General features: G+C 40.4%; 1 protein-coding gene across 2 annotated transcripts in view; it reads left to right on the top strand.

Annotated features, from left to right (window-relative positions):
• The first annotated feature begins 1,544 nt into the window (after nt 1-1,544).
• Nucleotides 1,545-17,095, top strand: part of EPG5 (ectopic P-granules 5 autophagy tethering factor) — a 128,390-nt gene continuing 112,839 nt past the window's right edge. For both annotated transcript variants that reach the window (XM_069569067.1, XM_069569066.1), the window contains exons 1-5: nt 1,545-1,700; nt 12,643-13,587; nt 14,347-14,590; nt 15,446-15,582; nt 16,435-16,542. In XM_069569067.1, the coding sequence (XP_069425168.1) occupies nt 1,638-1,700; nt 12,643-13,587; nt 14,347-14,590; nt 15,446-15,582; nt 16,435-16,542 (1,497 nt within the window). In that variant the 5' untranslated portion in view covers nt 1,545-1,637. The remainder of the gene's footprint in view (nt 1,701-12,642; nt 13,588-14,346; nt 14,591-15,445; nt 15,583-16,434; nt 16,543-17,095) is intronic.

The following is a 17,095-nucleotide window of genomic DNA, read 5'->3' as shown; positions in this document are numbered from 1 at the left end:
GCTGATAGAAAAGTTAAAAAAATAAAATGGTTCCTCTTATGTCAAATAAGCCATGCCTGGTTTTCTTTATCTGGGGATTCCCTCCCAACCTCAACCTATCTGCTTACAACTGTATTTTATGTTGTTAGCTCATAAACAAGGCACTGTAAAGACTCCATCTCTGGAGTCCTTTCCATTTCTCATGCCATATTCTTGGATAGTTTCCCTTGCCACCCACGTCTCAACTATTTTATACCACCACCAGACAGAACAGCTCACATTAATTTCATTCATCAAACAATCAATATTCACTGAGCCTAACATGTACAGGCTACTGTTCTAGAAGCCCTTGGGATGCCTTAGGGAACAAAACAAAGACCCCTGACTTTAAGAATCTTACATTCTAGCCATGTTGACAGACACAAACAAAAGCAAATTATAATAGCATTTTAACAGGTACTAAGCACTAAGAAGGAGCCAACTGTTTCCATCTGGAATTTTTAAATGAAGGTGTGTAAAACCCATACGAAAAACACTTCTATGGGTCTTGTCTTTTTGCCTTCTCTTCTGCCCTCTTTGGTGCAGCTGTCTTTTTGCTGCCTATGATCTGGAGAGTAATGATAATAATTACCATTTACAGTTGGTCCATAAACAAGGCTAAGCTCCAAAGAATTGAGGCTTTCGAGTTGTGGTGCTGGAGAAGATTCTTGAGAGTCTCTTTGACTGCAAGGAGATCAAACCAGTCAATCCTAAAGGAAATCAACCCTGAATATTCATTGGAAGGACTGCTGCTGAAGCTCCAAATACTTTGGCCACCTGATGCGAACAGCCGACTCATTGGAAAAGACCATGATACTGGTAAAGACTGAAGGCAAAAGGAGAAAGGGATGATAGACGATGAGATGGTTAGATAGCATCACCGACTCAGTGGACATGAATTTGAGCAAACACGGGGAGACAGTGGAGGACAGATGAGCCTGGCGTGCTACAGTCCATGGGGTCACAAAGAGTTAGAAATGACTTAGCAACGGAACAACAACCACCATTTACAGATATGCAGGCGTGTACCAGGCACGTTAACGATCAGTCCATTTAATCTTCTTTACACTGGTAAAGACAAGTATTATCTTTCTCCTTCACACAAGAGGAAACTGAAACGCCCACCTGGAAGGGCATCAAGGTTCTTGAGCACAAAGCATAGATTTAGGCTGACTGGTCCTAGTTATCTAAAGGTCAAAAGAAGGCTAACAAGCACTCTCCCCAGGCTCCTTTAAGCCAGCTTGGGTGAGGTGTGCAAGCACTCCGGGGATCCAGACCCAGTGCAGCTTAGTGGAGGTGCCGGCGATAAGGACGCGACTTTACTCGGGAGAGTAAGCCGGTCATCCAAGACAATCCCAACCCGGCGGCAAGTGGGGCGGAGCCAGCGCGGGTTAGGGGGTGGGGCCTGAACGAAAGGGGGCGTGGCTACAACTTTCCTGAGAAAAGGCCTCCCGAAGTGGTTTGTCCCAAGTTGCGGCCCGTAGAGGCTCCGAGTTGCCGCCCCTCTCCGGGAGTGGTGGAGATTCGATCATGTGACAGTCGAAGGCCGGAAGTCGGCAGGTTGTGGAACGCGCAGGGTTTTGACAAAAACAAGCGGCGACTGAGCCATTGCAGGGTCTATGGCAGAGGCAGTGAGGCCCCCACGCCGGGCCAAGGCCAAGGGCAGCCGGACTAAAACCAAGGTGAGGGGAACTCGCCCATCCCACTCTGCCCAGCCCCTGGCAGTTGCGTGCTGTCTCCTTTTTCCTCTCTTCGGCCTCTCCAGCCAACTCTGCCGTCCCCTGAGCCCCCTCTCAGCCTCTGCTCCCACCTTCCCATTTTTGATCCCTGTGCCCATCGACACCAGACCTGTTCCTCTGTTCCTTCTTCACATCCTCCTGGCAGACTTTGTCAGGAGCCTGTTTTCTCTTTTTTCTCCTGTGATCGCTCTAGGCGCTTGGTTTTTTGCTGCGTTCTTGACGTCCCGCACCTAGGTCTGGATTTCGGTTGGGAAGCAAATTTTGTCTTCCCAGGCTCAGCTTTGACTGTGACTTTCACCTTTTCAACTTGTGAACATTTTGAGCCCCTCTCCGCATTAAGAGAAAAGGGACCGCTCTTCCACGAATATATACTCCGGTAGAACTTTCCGGTGGGCGACAGAAAGTAGACTGTAGTGATGTGGCTTTCCAGTTTAAAAATGCGAGATGACAGTGGCGCTGCTGTTGTTTATTTCGTATTATCCTGGCTGTTTGTGATGGGGCGTGAATGACTAGAGGTGAAATCAGAGAGAGATTCACACAGCAGGGACTGGTTTGAATTTTCTGGGTTTCCTGGACTATACTAACGTGTGGTATTAGTGTGGTTTTAAAGCTGCTCTTTCTTGTTTTTAGGTGCAGTCTGGGTTTTGATTTTGTTCCCATGTTTTCTGAAATGACATGTGTTTTACAGTGAACAGAATAAATGCTGTGTGAGAATAGCTGGACATAGATAATTTTGGCTTATCTTGAACTGAATTTATATTAAGGAAATAATGAGGATAGTATTAAAACGACAGCATATTGCCTTTTCTACAAGTAGGTGATGTCTACAAGTGCAGATGTGACTTAAAAATAATACCAAAATAGGAATTTCTTAGGAGAACAAGATTTTAACAGGAGACTGGTGTTCGGACATACCATATTTAATAAGCTGTAAATGATTTTATGCACACCAGTGTTCTCAGGTCTGTGAGGAGTTATTCTTTGGAGAGAAAGCCATTTTGCTACCTAATTCCAGAAAAATTTTTAAGATAAATAATTTTGCATTGTATTGAGCTATCTAAATGGACGAGGAAGTAAAAGGCCATTCGTCAGCCATTCAGCATAGTCCGTGAACCCAGAATACAGTAAACATCAATCTACAAGGAGCTGAATCTTAATTCTCAGTCTATAATTAGTTTTTTCCGGAATGAATGGTGAAACTAAAGCCTAGATAACTTAAGTGATAAGCCGTAAGTCATACAGTTAGTAAGAGAACTCAAGTTAAAACCAGAAATCTTAATTCTCAATCCAGTAGCTTAGCAATTGTTTTACATATCTATATGTATCTGTGAAAGTCGCTCAGTTGTGTCAGACTCTTTGCAACCCCATGGACTTGTAGCCTGCCAGGCTCCTCTGTCCACGGAATTCTCCAGGCAGGATACTGGAGAGGGTAGCCATTCCCTTCTCCTGGGGATCTTCCCAACCCAGGGATCGAACCCAGGTCTCCCACATTGCAGGCGGATTCTTTACTGTCTAAATCATCAGGGAAGCCCATATGTATCTATAGATACGATGTTACAAATACTTGAAAAATAATTATTAAGAGAAATCCCTGTCAAGTTCTTTTATTTAGAACAGGGTTTCTAAAATAAAAATTAAAAACCAAACTTTTAAATCCATTATGAAAAGTCATTTGCTCGTTTTATATTGGCATATTGTGGGCAACTTCCCTATAGAAGTTGGGCTTCCCTTGTGGCTCAGCTGGTAAAGAATCCGCCTGCAATGTGGGAGACCTGGGTTCGATCCCTGGGTTGGGAAGATCCCCTGGAGAAGGGAAAGGCCACTGACTCCAGTATCCTGGCCTAGAGGATTCCATGGACTGTATAGTCCATGGGGTCTCAAAGAGTAGGACACGACTGAGTGACTTTCATTTTTCCTGCTTTAGGGCCTTTGCTCATACTGTTTCCCGTGCCCTGACACTTGTTCCAGTCCCTCTTCACCTGCTCATTCATGAGGTCTCTGCTTAAATAGTACTTCCCTCTTTATCCACATAATCCCCCCACCCCAGTAGTGCTTTGACCCTCTCTTTGTCACTTGTTTCACTTGTTATTTTGTTAACATCTCTCTTCTTCCTTAGACTGTGAACTCAATGAGGGAGGGACCTTTTCCCCAGTACCCTTCACAGCCATTGTAGGCATTTGATAATGGTTGTTGAATGAAGGAAAAAATACCAGTATTGAAGAATATTGTTTCCAAGCTTTGTGGCTCAGAAGAGTTTACTCTGGGAAATTTCCTCTAGGTAGTGTGAGAAAACAAATGGGAAAAAGTCCACCATACCAGCAAGGCCCTCATACTTGTCAGTCTAGAAAATGAATTCTTCTTTTAGAGTAAACAGATTTCTTAGTGCTGGTTATGGTTTGGCTGTGATCCTGAAGCCCAGCGTTAATGAAGTCCTTTACCATTGTGGTATACTTTGGTGACTGTTTGTGGAACCATATAAAGTAGTTCTAAGAGGGTGGTTCTGGAAGTGAGTAGTGTCATGTGCTTTTGCCTTTAGATGGTTTGAGTGGCTTCTGACCCAGCAGCTGACCTGTATTTCTTAATGTTAATCATCTGGAAGGTGACCTCACTTTGTTTGTTTGCAGTTATCTGGTGCTTGTTACTTGGTACACAAGAGATGTCCTGACAGGTTTCACCTTGACTTCATTGATCTTGGTAGGTTGAGAACAGTAGATTTCCTTTATTTATTACTTATAGTTGCACTGGGCCTTTGTTTCTGTGCTCGAGCTTTCTCTAGTTGCAGCAAGCGGGGGCTGTTCTTTGTTGACTGCAGTGACTTCTCTTGTGGAGCATGGGCTCTGGGTACATGGGCTTCAGGACTGGTGGTGCTGAGGCTTAGTTGCTCTGCAGCATGTGGGATCTTCCTGGAGAACCAGGCATCCAGCCCGCGTCCCCTGCATTGGCAGGTGGTTTCTTAATCCCTGGACCACCAGGGAAGTCGAGAACAATAGATTTTTAGATTGAACTTCCTCTGCAGAAACAGTATATTTTATAGTCATGGAAAGTATTTTTAAAGTTAGTATTAAATTCTGAGTGCTAGCGACTCATTAATAGTAACAGCATATTGTAATTGCTAAGGACCGACTGAGATGTGTCCCAGAAAACTGATACCAGAAACAGAGGCCTTTGCAGTCCCCATCCTCACTTACTCCTTGGCCTAGATGATTTCTCCCTCTTAGTCCCTCCCTCTCGTGAGTGACTGTAGAAGGGAAATTGGGGGGTGCTCTATACTGTTGAGCTCCTTTTGTGCCTCCTAAGATCCATATTTTGTTTTTGCTGAATAAACTACTTACTGATTACCCACTATGTCCCAGAAATTCTTCTAAGCACTTGGGTGAAAGTGGTAAGTCGCTCAGTTGTGTCCGACTCTTGGCGACCCCATGGACTGTAGCCCGCCAGGCGCCTCCTCTTTCCATGGAATTCTCCAGGCAAGAATACTGGAGTGGTTAGCCATTCCCTTCTCCAGGGGATCTGCCTGACCCATGGATTGAACCTGGGTCTCCTGCACTGCAGACAGATTCTTAACCATGTGAGCCAACAGAGAATCCTGAGATGTAAACAGGGGGGAAAAAAGAAGAACCTGGCCTTAACATAGCTTGTGTTCTAGAAGCAGAAGACAAAACAGAAAACTCTGTAAATAAATAAGTAAATCATAGATTAGAAGATAACAAGGGCTACAGAAAAAGATAAATGAACTGGGTAAGGAGTTGAGTACTGATGAGAGATTAGGATGGGTTGTGATTTTTAATAGTCTGTCAAGGTAGTCCTTGTTGGAGATGAAATTTAAGTAAGGACAGGAAAGAGATGAGGAAGTTAGCCATGTGGATCTTGGGAACAGTTGGGGCAAATGCCTTAAGGCAGTGGCATGTCTGTGCTGACTTGGGGACTGCAAGGAGGCAGTGTGGTTAGGGTAAATGAGAGGCAGAGTGAGTGAGGGGAGAGTAGCTGAGATGAAGTCAGAAAGGTGACATAGAGCTAGGTCAAGTAGGGGCTTGTAGGCCATTGTAAAAATGGCCTACACGTGTATGGCCTTTCACTTGTGCTTTGAATGAAATATGCAGTCACCCCAGGGTTTCAGGGAATGGCAAGCCACTCCAGTGTTCTTGCTTGGAGAATCCCACAGACAGAGAAGCCCGGTGGGCTGCAGTTGGTGGGGTCGCAAAGAGTCAGACACGACTGAGTGACTAACATCCCCCCCCGCCCCCCCCCTCAGGATTTCAAGTGGAGGAGTGATATAACTGAAGTCATTTTAAAGGGTCACTGTGCTTGCTTCAATGAGAACAGTCTGTAAGGGAGCAAGAGGAGGAGTAGAGAGACCATCTAAGAGATTTTTGCTGTGATCAAGGCAGGAGGTGATGGTGTCTTGGTCCGGAGTTTTAAAGTGATGAGAAAGGTTTGAAATCTGGGGGTTTCTGAATATCTAGCTAAGAAGATCTGTTGGTGTTGTGGATGTGGAATGTGAAAACAGTCAAGGATGACTCTGAGATGGAGGAGGCAGTGAGTAGAACAGCTGTTGGGGGCAGATGAGGAATTCAGTTTTGGACATGCTAATTTTGAAGTAAGTGTCTATTAGACCTCCGGTTGGGTTGGATATGTGAATCTAGAGTATGGGAGAGCGCTCCAGGCTGGAGCTCTCTTATGAGCCATTGAAAACTAGAGTCCGAGTTAAGTTACCTTAGGAGTGAGTGTAGTATAAAAAGATGACAAGAAGAGACTCAAGGGCACTCCAATTTTAAGAGCTTGGGGAGAGGTGGAGAAACCAACAAAGGAGTGTGATGGGAGGTAGTGTGTGTCCCCAGGGCCCTTACCTGAGTGTGGGATTCTAGAAGCTGAGAGAATCCTGTGTATGAGAGGAGGAGGAAGAGATCAAGCATGGAAAGTGCTGTGGATACATGAAGTAAGATTGTTAAGAGCAACATGAAAGAAACGGCAGCTGAGAGATGTATTCATAGCAAAATGTGTAACCCCCATCTTTCTCCTTTTTATTTGTAAAGCATTCTTGTACATCCCAAGGAGAGCGGGTAAAATTGCCCTGAGGGCTCTTGATCTTATAGTTGGACCCTTGTGTCCAAGCCGTTTTATCTCTTCTGTGCCAGGCATTGTGCTAAGTGCTGTGAATATAGACATTCATGATAAACTGTGCCTGCATTTAGAGTGATCCCACGGAAGTTTTCTGTGTAATGTATACAATTGAACCTTTATCATTTATGAAGTAGCTCATCAATAGTTTGAAGGGTAGAAAGAGGTTGTATTTTTTTTTAACTTAGTACAGTTTAAAGCAGAAGAACTGCAAGTGATATATGGAAATTTCCCATTTATTTTCCAGAACTTAAAAATAACTTTTTTTCCTGATTATAGAAGTGCTCATTGCTTAAAAAAAGTATGTATCTGTGAGTGTATACACAGAGAGAGAGAAATGTACAACACAGAAATGAAATGCCCCAAATTCTGTCTCTTGAGATAACTGTAGCAGTTTGTTAATGTTCTTTAGGATTTTCCCCCTACGCATATGCCAGAACTCCAAGACATATTTACTAAAATGTATGGTTAACTATTAGAGTAGGAGATGGCACCCCACTCCAGTATTCTTGCCTGGAAAATTCTGTGGACAGAGGAGCCTGGTGGGCTGCAGTACATGGTATCACAAAGAGTTGGACATAACTGTGCATGCACCCATCCACATACATGGTTAAGTATATATATTTTTTCTATGTTTATTAACAACTCTTCCATTTCTACATAACTTCTTGATTTCTCCTATGTTATTTTAAAATTGATTCTCTACCTGTATCTAACTTAGAGATCAAAATAAAGAAATATAGATTCTTTCTAATCTCTAGGCCATTTTCACTCGTAAGAAACATGTCTTTTGGTTAAAATAAAATTAAGCTCGAATTTTTTACGGATAACTTGATAACATGTGGAGTTCTGTTTGAATTTTATTTTATGATCTGTATGATTGTTATATATGCAACATGTTCTGGTAACCTCAAGTAGGCAAAGTAATTGTTGGCTTTCTTTTTTATTTTTAAATGAAATGTTGTGTTTTAAGTGTAAGAATATGTTCAGGTTTTGGCATAAAAGTTCAGTTTCCTCTGGATTCATTGGCTAATTCCTTTGCTTTCTGAGAGGCATATAAAAATAAACTTCTGAATGTGCTAGAGCACATGGTAACTGTAAATATTTGTTGGATAATTTTTTCATTTTAGGATTCTAGTACTTAGGAGCTCAGCATGTGGTTGGTACTCAATAAATTCTTGTGAATTATGAGTTATCATTTTTGTTTCAATAAATATATATTGAACAAAGGGTCAAAAATCAGAGGCAGATCACATCCAAAAAGGTTAAGATATAGTCCCTGGTCTGAAGATACTTGTGGTCTGTTTGGGGTACACACTGTAAAGATAAATAACCATATGTGGTGGCTTGTGACCAGGACTGGATGGTAGGTACATGCTGCAGAGTTCAGAGTAAACCGTGTGGCGGAAGTCTTGATGTGGTCATTGACAGTTTTGTCTTGAGAAAGGATCATCAAAGGCCCTGAGCGCCAGAGTTAAGAGGCAGTCTTTAATTAAGTGGAGAGCCATGATTGTTTTGTGGTGTTTGGGGTTGGTTGTTTTAAGGAGACCAATCTTATAATGGTGTTTGGGTGAATTGATGGTGGGCCAGAGGCTGAAGGCTTGGGACCTTTCAGTGAACTGAGCCATCGGGAGCTCACCACTGCTTAGAGCCCTGGCGTTGGTGATGATCACAGTGTACGCACCCAGAGGTCCTGTCCTATCCAGGGGTCTGTGAGGGGCAGGGGCAGACCTTTGCCACCCTCTCAAACAGTTGTACCTCTCACAGTTGTTCATCCTTCCCTCCCTACTGCCTTCTCTGATATGTCCAATCCGTCCTTTGAATCAAATGACCTGCTTCTTCTCTCTCCTTTCCCCTACCTCCTTCCCTGGAGCAGCTCCAGGGTAATTCCTTCTTGGACCTAACTTCTGTAAGAACACAGGTGCAGAATTAAACAGAGAAGCACTGAGTTATCCTCCCAAGAGAATAAAACCCGAAGGCATGTGTTCCTCCCTGGGAGGGTTCAGAGGTTTTTAAAAAAATTCTTTGATGATCTAACCACAGTATCTGTTCTTCTGGTTTTGATTATTCCTGTGAAGGTACATCTGGTGGAAATGAACTTTCAGGTTTGTTAGTAGCAACTGGAGACTTCATTTTATTTAGCTGACGGGAAGAATTTGAAATTGCAAGGGCAGTGGTAGAATAGAAAAAGAGGAAGTGGTTTGGTGGGGTCTGAGGTGGGCAGCAAGGGACAAAGGGAAGTTAAAAACTACCTGAAGGACAGGCTGGAGAGGAAGCCTGAGGTGGCCCGTGGGTTGAGGGAAGTGTGTCTTTGCTGTGCCCCTGACCACATGGCCCATCTGGGCCTACTTCCAGCTTCCTATTCTCTTTCCAGTTAGCATGTAACACCCACAAAGGTCTCTAACAGTTTAAGCAAAGAGAACTAAAATTTTCTCCCTCTATTCCACATTCAGCCTCTGATTCCTTACTTTTCACTTACTTCTCAACTCTTTTAAGTTTTCAAAATCTTTCATCTTTTCATCTGGCAGCTTGGTTGAGATATAATTCACACACTGTACTTACTTAAAGTGTATAATTCAGTGGTTTGGGGGATAATCACAGGGGCTGGGTCACCATCACCACAGTCAGGAATGCCACTCTCTTTTCTGTAGAGGAAGCATTGTGTACCATCCCACTAGCAGTATGTGAGGGCACTAATTTTTCTACGTCCTTCTCAACATGTATTATTATCTGACTTTAGTCATCTTAGTGGGTGTGATGTATTACCTCATTGTGACTTTGATTGCATTTCTCTAATGCAGTCTAATAGTGTTGTGCATGTTCTTATGTGCTATTTGTATTATCTTTGGAGAAATGTCTATTTAGCTCCTTTGCTTCTTTTTAAATTGGGTTGTTCTTTTTAAAAATTCTGGATATAAGCCCCTGATAAGATAATGGATTTGAAGACATTTTCTTACATTCTGCGGAGTTGCCTTTTCATTGTCTTCATATTTTCAAACTTAAAAAATTTTTCTGATGTCCAATTTATCTGCTTTTTTCTTTTGTTGTGTGCTTTTGGTGTCGTGTCTAACAAGGCTTTGCATAATCCAGGGTCATTAAGGTTTATTCCTATTTTTTTTTGAAAAGTTTAAAAATTTTAGCTCTTATATTAGGTCTGTGATCCTTGTTGACAATTTTTGTATATGATATAAGGTAAGGGTCTAACTTTATTCTTTGGATATCTGGTTGTTAGCACCATTTGTTGAAGGCTGTCTTTTCTTGGCATCCTCGTTGAAAATCAGTTGACTTTAAATGTATCAATAAGAGTTTATTTTTGGATTTTCAGTTCTAATTCATTGATCTATTTGTTTATCCATGTGTTAGAACCACACTGTTTTTGTTACTGTAGTTTTATAGTAGACTTTGAAATTGCGAAGTATGAGATTTCCAACTTCATTCTTTTTCAAGATTGTTTTATCCATTCTGGGTTCTTTGTATTTCCTTAAAGGGTTAAGGATCATCTTGTCATTCTCTGCAAAAATGGCAGCTGGGATTTTGATAAAGGTTGTGTTGAATTTGTATATAAATTTTAGGAGTATTGCCATATTAACAGTATTATGATCTGATCCATGAATATGGAATGTTTTCCCTTATTAAGTCTTTAATTCCTTTCAAATTTCTGTAATTTTCAGAAGATAAATTTTATACTTCTTTTGTTAAACTTATCTCTAAGTATTTTGTTCTTTGTTATAAATTAAATTGTTTTCTTAATTTCATTTCATTATTGCTCAACTCACTAAAGTGTGGCCTCTACCCTGATGAGTACACAGTATTTCTCTACTGTGGGAACCATTGGCCTCCTCTCCTAGTCTTCTCTTTCTGCCTTCTCAATCTGACAGACCTATTTTTTATGGCTAGTGTGCTAAACATCACTGCAGTGTAATTGGATCCACTTTTTCACTTTCTTATAAAAACTCGCATGATGCTTTCCTGCTATTCATGATTTTAGGCGTTTTGACAAAGTGCTTTGATTGCATTGTGTGGCTGTTTTCTAAATCTGATATCTGTGGTTCACAGTGTGGATTAGAGCCACTGTGGAGGGACACATTGCTTCTTGGATCACTACTATTTGTAAATGTTTAGTAGTTCATTACCAGCAAGCTGGGCTCAAATTGCATTTCACAAACATTCGTCTTTTCTTCTTAATATTAGGTGCATGTGACTGTTTTACTTTTTTGGTTATTGTCAACTTTTATTATTTTTTTTTGCTGGACATTTGCAGGATAGCATAATCCATAATGAGTTACTACTGTGTAACTATCATTTTGCCTTTCTTAAAATTTCATAGTGAAAGGGAAGTATTTGAGTGATTCAGTCCTTTTTTAGTTTCTTTGAATGTAACAGTTTTATTTAAATAAATAATAGATTTCTCCATATTTCTTCTTTTTTTATCCAGCCTTTTTTCCTGTGTATCTAGTTTGTGTGTTAATACCAGAGATACTTCAGTTTGAGAAAAACCCAAAATATATTTTATCTTATTTTTTAAATGGTTAAGATTTTTTGATTTGGGTTTTTTTTTCAACTTAATTTTGGATTTAATGAAAAGTTACAAATATAATACAGAGAGTTCCATACTGAACTTTCATCTAGAATCTTCTTTTATCTTATGTAACTGTAAATTCTATGCTCCAGGACATTTATTACCACAAGAAATTAACGCTGGTGCAATGCTGTTAACTAAAATATAGAGCTTTTTTGGATTTCAACGGTTTTCTTGCTAACGCCCTTTTCTGTTCCAGAATCCAGTCCAGGATCCTCCATTGCATTCAGTTACTATCTCTCCATAGTTTTCTCCAGTCTTTTGATGTTCCTTAGTCTTGTCTTTGATGATCATAACAGTTAAGTTATTTTGTAGACATTCCCTTAATTGGGGTTTTTGTCTGACGTTTTCTCATGCTTAGATTGAGGTTATATGTTATTAGAAAGGGTACAGAAGAGGCGGTCAGCCTTCTCAGACCATAATATGGGAAGGTATTACTCATTATAATAACCCTGATCACTTGGTTAAAGTGTGGTCTGCCAGGATTCTCCACTGAAACTTACTGTTTTTCCCTCTGTGGTGACTAAATATTTAGGGGATACTTTGAGACTGTATTCTGTTTCTGCTTCAATGTTTACTCTCATTCATTAGCAGATCTTGCCTCTTGCCTGTGGGAGTTGTTATCATGGTGTTTTAATTGTGATTTTCTGTTTTCCTCATTCTGTTCTACATTTATTAATTGGAATTCTTCTGTGAGGAAGAATGCTACCACTTTTCCATTAAGAAAAAAATATATAATATAAGTATGTATAAGCTCATGAATATATGTTTTATTCTGAGGGTTATAATCCAGTATTATAGCTATTTATTTTATTGCTCAAGTTGCCCTGACATTTTGTGCCTAAATTTTGAATAAATATGTTTGTTAAGATGACAACCTACTGAAACCTAAGATATTTGGAGACGGTTGTCTTTTATTTAACCACTAGCAGAATGGAGAACAGCCTAATTAAGACTTTCCTCCAATCTTAAGTCATAATTTGTTGCTTATTTCATGTCTTCCCTCTGTTGGGATGAGATTAGTGAATCTCCCAAATCTAACATTCTCAGAATTGAATAAAACAGCATATGAAGCACATTGCTTAGGAAGTGAATTTAGATTTTTTAATACAGTTTAAAAATTCCTCATGTTGAAAGCATGTTATTGCTGTATTACAAATTATTTCACGTTGCTCATATTATTTTTAGGAAAAGAAGAAATATGAAACCCTTCAGAGGGAAGAGTCTGATGAAGTCTCCCTTCCACAAACCTCCAGAGAACTGGAAATCCTTACTCCAGGTTGTGAATTCAAAGGAGATGCTCTGAAGGAGTTAACTGATTCCCAGCTCCAGAACGAAGCTAGTGGAGAAAATGAGAGTGAAATGTTTGATGTACCACTCACCTCCTTAACTGTAAGCAATGAAGAGTCTCTGACATGTAATACAGAGAGCCTAAAGGAGGGACAGGAGATCAGAGCCTGTGTTGGGGACAATGCAGTCGAGCTGAAGGTGGATCCTGAAGGCAGTGTTCGAACCACAGTAGAAACCCCCGAGAACTTTACTGAAATGGAGAAAGATACATTGGTACAGTGTAGAACTTCAGAAAGCATACAGCAATCTAACGTTTCTTATATTCAGCAGGAAGTGGAAAACTTGCAGGTCAGAGAAACTCAGAATAGGAAAGAAGACAAAGAAGCCTTGGGTCTTTCTTCAGAGGTGCTACAGAATGTTGGCTTGCAGAGTTCTTGTGAAGCCAAAGACATTTTTCAGCCACCTAGAGTGAAAAAACTGTATCCTCAGTTGCCAACTGAAATTGCTGTGGATGTACCAGCTTTGGTGGTAGTGAAATCCTTGCTTCGTAATGAGCGACTCTACCCGGAGCTCCCATCTCAACCAGAAGTAGTGCCATTTACTAAAGAACAGCTAAAGATCTTTGAGCCTGGATCATGGCTGGAAAATGTCGAGTCATATTTAGAAGAATTTGACAGCATGGCTCATCAGGACAGGCATGAATTTTATGAGTTACTTTTGAACTACTCACGCTGTAGGAAACAGCTGCTGCTGGCTGAAGCTGAGCTCCTTGCTCTGACGTCTGATTGCCAAAATGCTAAAAGTCGACTGTGGCACTTCAAGGAGGAGCAGTTGTCTGTCCAGGTGTGTTGACTGGTGTTCTGTAAAGTTGGCAGGAACCCGGGGTATTTGCAGTGGCACTCCTTTTCCTGTGATGTGATCAAGGTGTGGAATCTGCTCCTTGTACTCATACTGACCTTGTACTCACTCTTGACAAATTTGGTGGTGAAGGGAAGCTGGAGGAGATAACAGGGAGAAACGTGTGATTTCCCCCATCCCTAATCTTCATTCCTTAGGAGACCTGTGTATCTCTTTGTAGGCTGGAAGGAGCTCGTAGAGAGGGAGACTTGAAAATACTTGAGAAAGGGGTTTAAAACAAAGAACACAGCTGTAGGGTTAACATTGGAAAGGAGAGAGGTTTCTTTCTTTTGAGCAGAATCACAAAGAATGATGAGGGAACGTTCAGAGATGTTTTGAGGTCTCTTGAAGTTGAGGGGATATGACCTTGACCTCACTTTATAAAGTAGAAGGTAAGATTGTCGATTATGAAGGTCTTAGAGACAAGCCCTTCTGTTTTCTTGCATCTTTCCCCTACCTGCTTCCATCTTAGCGTTTCTCTTCTCTGAACTTGTGATGCCTTTGTGATTGGCATCATACTCCTTGGCACCTGTTTATGTATTAGTTTTATAGTTTTCTATGTGGTAGTATTGTTCCCTCACTGTGATTTTTAAGCTCTTTGAAGATGTACTAAAGCCTGTGTATCACATACCAATTGCCTGGTTACATCAAGAGCGAAGGTAACTGGCTTCATATCTTACATCTTACCCTTTTGTCCACTGCTAGGGTATCTGTGCAGATCAAGTGAAAGTTTCAGGCCATCATCGCTACCAGAGAGTGGAGATGAATGAAAATGCACTGGCTGAGCTGAAAAAACTGTTTGATGCCAAATCCGAGCACCTCCACCAGACCCTGGCTCTGCATTCTTACACTTCTGTGCTCTCACGGTTGCAAGTGGAGTCTTATATCTACTCATTACTCAATAGTTCGGCTGTTCTGAGATCTTTAGCAATTCATCAGGAAGGCCAAGGTGTGTAAGTAATGAAAGCCTCACTCTTTCTTGTGGTCTAAAATGAAAAATTGAGGGATACAGTCTGGTCGAATTGAGTGTGTGCTGATTGATGTTTATAAGGGACCACCATTTGTGCTTGTGTCTTACTTGGCGTCTCCCAGCACAAGTTAGGACACCTACCTTAATACCATTTCTTGAAAGCAGTGCCAGGTCTCCCTTCACTGGGGACTGTCTCTCTCCGCTTCTGTAGGAAGCCATAAGTTTGCTTTTTATCATTAATGTCTCTTACTGTCCTAATGTATGTGCTTTTTACCAATTCAAGTCCAAATACAGTTTCTGATTCTAAAACCTAGAACCCTTTTTCATTCTCTGTCTATTGCACTTTAGTTTTGCTTGTCCATTTTGTTGGATTGTTTAATTTTCATCAGAACGTTTATGTTTTGTATTTTTAATCTTATTTTGGATTTTAAGAGATTAGCCTTTACTATGTAATGTGTAAAGTGTTAATTATGCAATTTTTATTTCTTGGAGAGATATTTGACTCATTTAGATAAGAAATCCTTCCCTTTGTGGTTTTCATAACTAATCAAAGAGCTGGGGATGGCAGAGATCTGCTGATGTTTAAATAAAAAATAAATTTTGATGAAGTTAATTTTTTCTTGCTCTGAACTACTTCACAAAGTTAAATACTTTTTTTTCTGTTTCTATAGTGGAAATTCATATTTTGATGTAGCTTTCCTCCTTGGATGTTCATGTGAATTAAATATTTTGAATAGTTTATTCTCATTGTTGTTGTTTTTTAAGAAGAGGCACTAAAAGTTCTCCCCGATACCATTTATAAGGGACTCATTTAATCCTCTTTTTAACTCACAGCTTCTAAACAGTTGGAGAGCGTCCCCTCTGACCTGTGTCAGCTGAAGGAGTGCATTAGTGTCTTGTTCACGTTTACGAGGAGAGTTAATGAAGATACTCAGTTCCATGACGATGTCCTTCTCTGGCTGCAGAAATTGGTGAGGAAATAGGCATGCTAGTCTTTCTATTATTTCCCTGATAATTTAAGAATTATCTCTTATATCCTCATAGTTTTTTCTTCAACAGCTTATTCAGCTAATTCGTTTAATGTGTTAGTGACATTTTTTTTTTCTCATGACACACAGAAATAAATTATCCTTGCCTAGTGCCTTATTAAGCACATAGTGCTTTTCTCTCTGATAAACTTGATGTTCAGTGATCTCTGGTCTTCAGTTTCAGAGGAAATGGAAGTGTGGGAAGTATGCTGAATTTTAAGTGTATTCAGAATATAGGTTTGTTGTTCATAACACTTTTGTTTAATCATATGTTAATGCTATGCTTAACATTTTTTTTTTTAAGGGAAAAGAATCAGGTTTTGGGAAATTTAGGAAAGATACTAGGTGCCTTATGGGATGAGGGGTTGTTTCTTGATTATGTTTCTCAATGGGGCTCCCTTGGGTGTTTCTTTTAGGTTCATGCTAGAGTTCTTACATGTGGACTCAGGTTCTAAGCATACTTGGATTTGAGAAACTTGCAGACTGGAACTAGATTAAACTACTTGACTTACATCTATTCATATATGGCCAGGAACATTAGTGTTTTGTAATTTGCCAGATACTAAAAATTGGGTTTGCAGAGAAACTGCTTATGATATTTTTATCATAGTGCTCATAGATTCTTAGTCCTCTGTGTACCTCTGTGTAGAAACTCAACCAGTCAATGGTATATCTTATGTCTGGTTACTCTTTTGAAAGATCACATGTATTTAAATACCAGATAAATGATTGCACTAGGCCCCTAGAAATAGTTGTCTTAATAAACAGTAAAACTGTACGTCCTTTGTTGTTCAGGTATCAGTGTTACAAAGAGTGGGCTGTCCTGGAGATCACCTCTTCCTTCTAAACCATATTCTTCGATGCCCAGCTGGTGTTAGTAAATGGGCTGTTCCTTTCATCCAGGTATGATGAATGACTTTCTAATTTTGAGGAGAATGGGGGAGATTTTGTTAAACATTGTTCCTGAGGAAGTTGCTTTCAGAAATAAGCCTACTTAAAATATATTGATGTTTAAAATAAAATTATTAGGATATATCCAGCCTGTGTAGGAGTTACTATGCTGCAACTTCTTGGGCCACTGAAAATTGCTGAAGTTAAGGTAAAGATGTGGAAGTTTAGTTGTAGTGTGGCATGGTAGTTTCAGTAGTGTTTAATCCTGGGAAATTTCTGTGCAGGAAAGCTTGCTAGGACTTTTTTCTATAATATTCAACACTGAATATTCAATAAATTCAACATTCCTAAATTGATCCATCCTACACTGTAGTTGGTGCAGATAAAAAAGAAACCACCAGCATCTCAAGAGTTCTTTAACACTAGCAGAGATCTCACGTCTGCAGGATCACTTTAGGCATCGATTGCATGGTTTATGGTTTCGCCTCTCTGCTGCTTGCCTTAGGGTTGTGTTGTTACTCATCACAGCCCCTTCTGATGGGTGGGTAGGAGCCAAACGTGTGCC

Source organism: Ovis canadensis, chromosome 23 (genome assembly GCF_042477335.2).
Source record: "Ovis canadensis isolate MfBH-ARS-UI-01 breed Bighorn chromosome 23, ARS-UI_OviCan_v2, whole genome shotgun sequence".
Lineage (NCBI taxonomy): Eukaryota > Metazoa > Chordata > Mammalia > Artiodactyla > Bovidae > Ovis > Ovis canadensis.
This window is presented reverse-complemented; position numbering and strand designations above follow the sequence as displayed.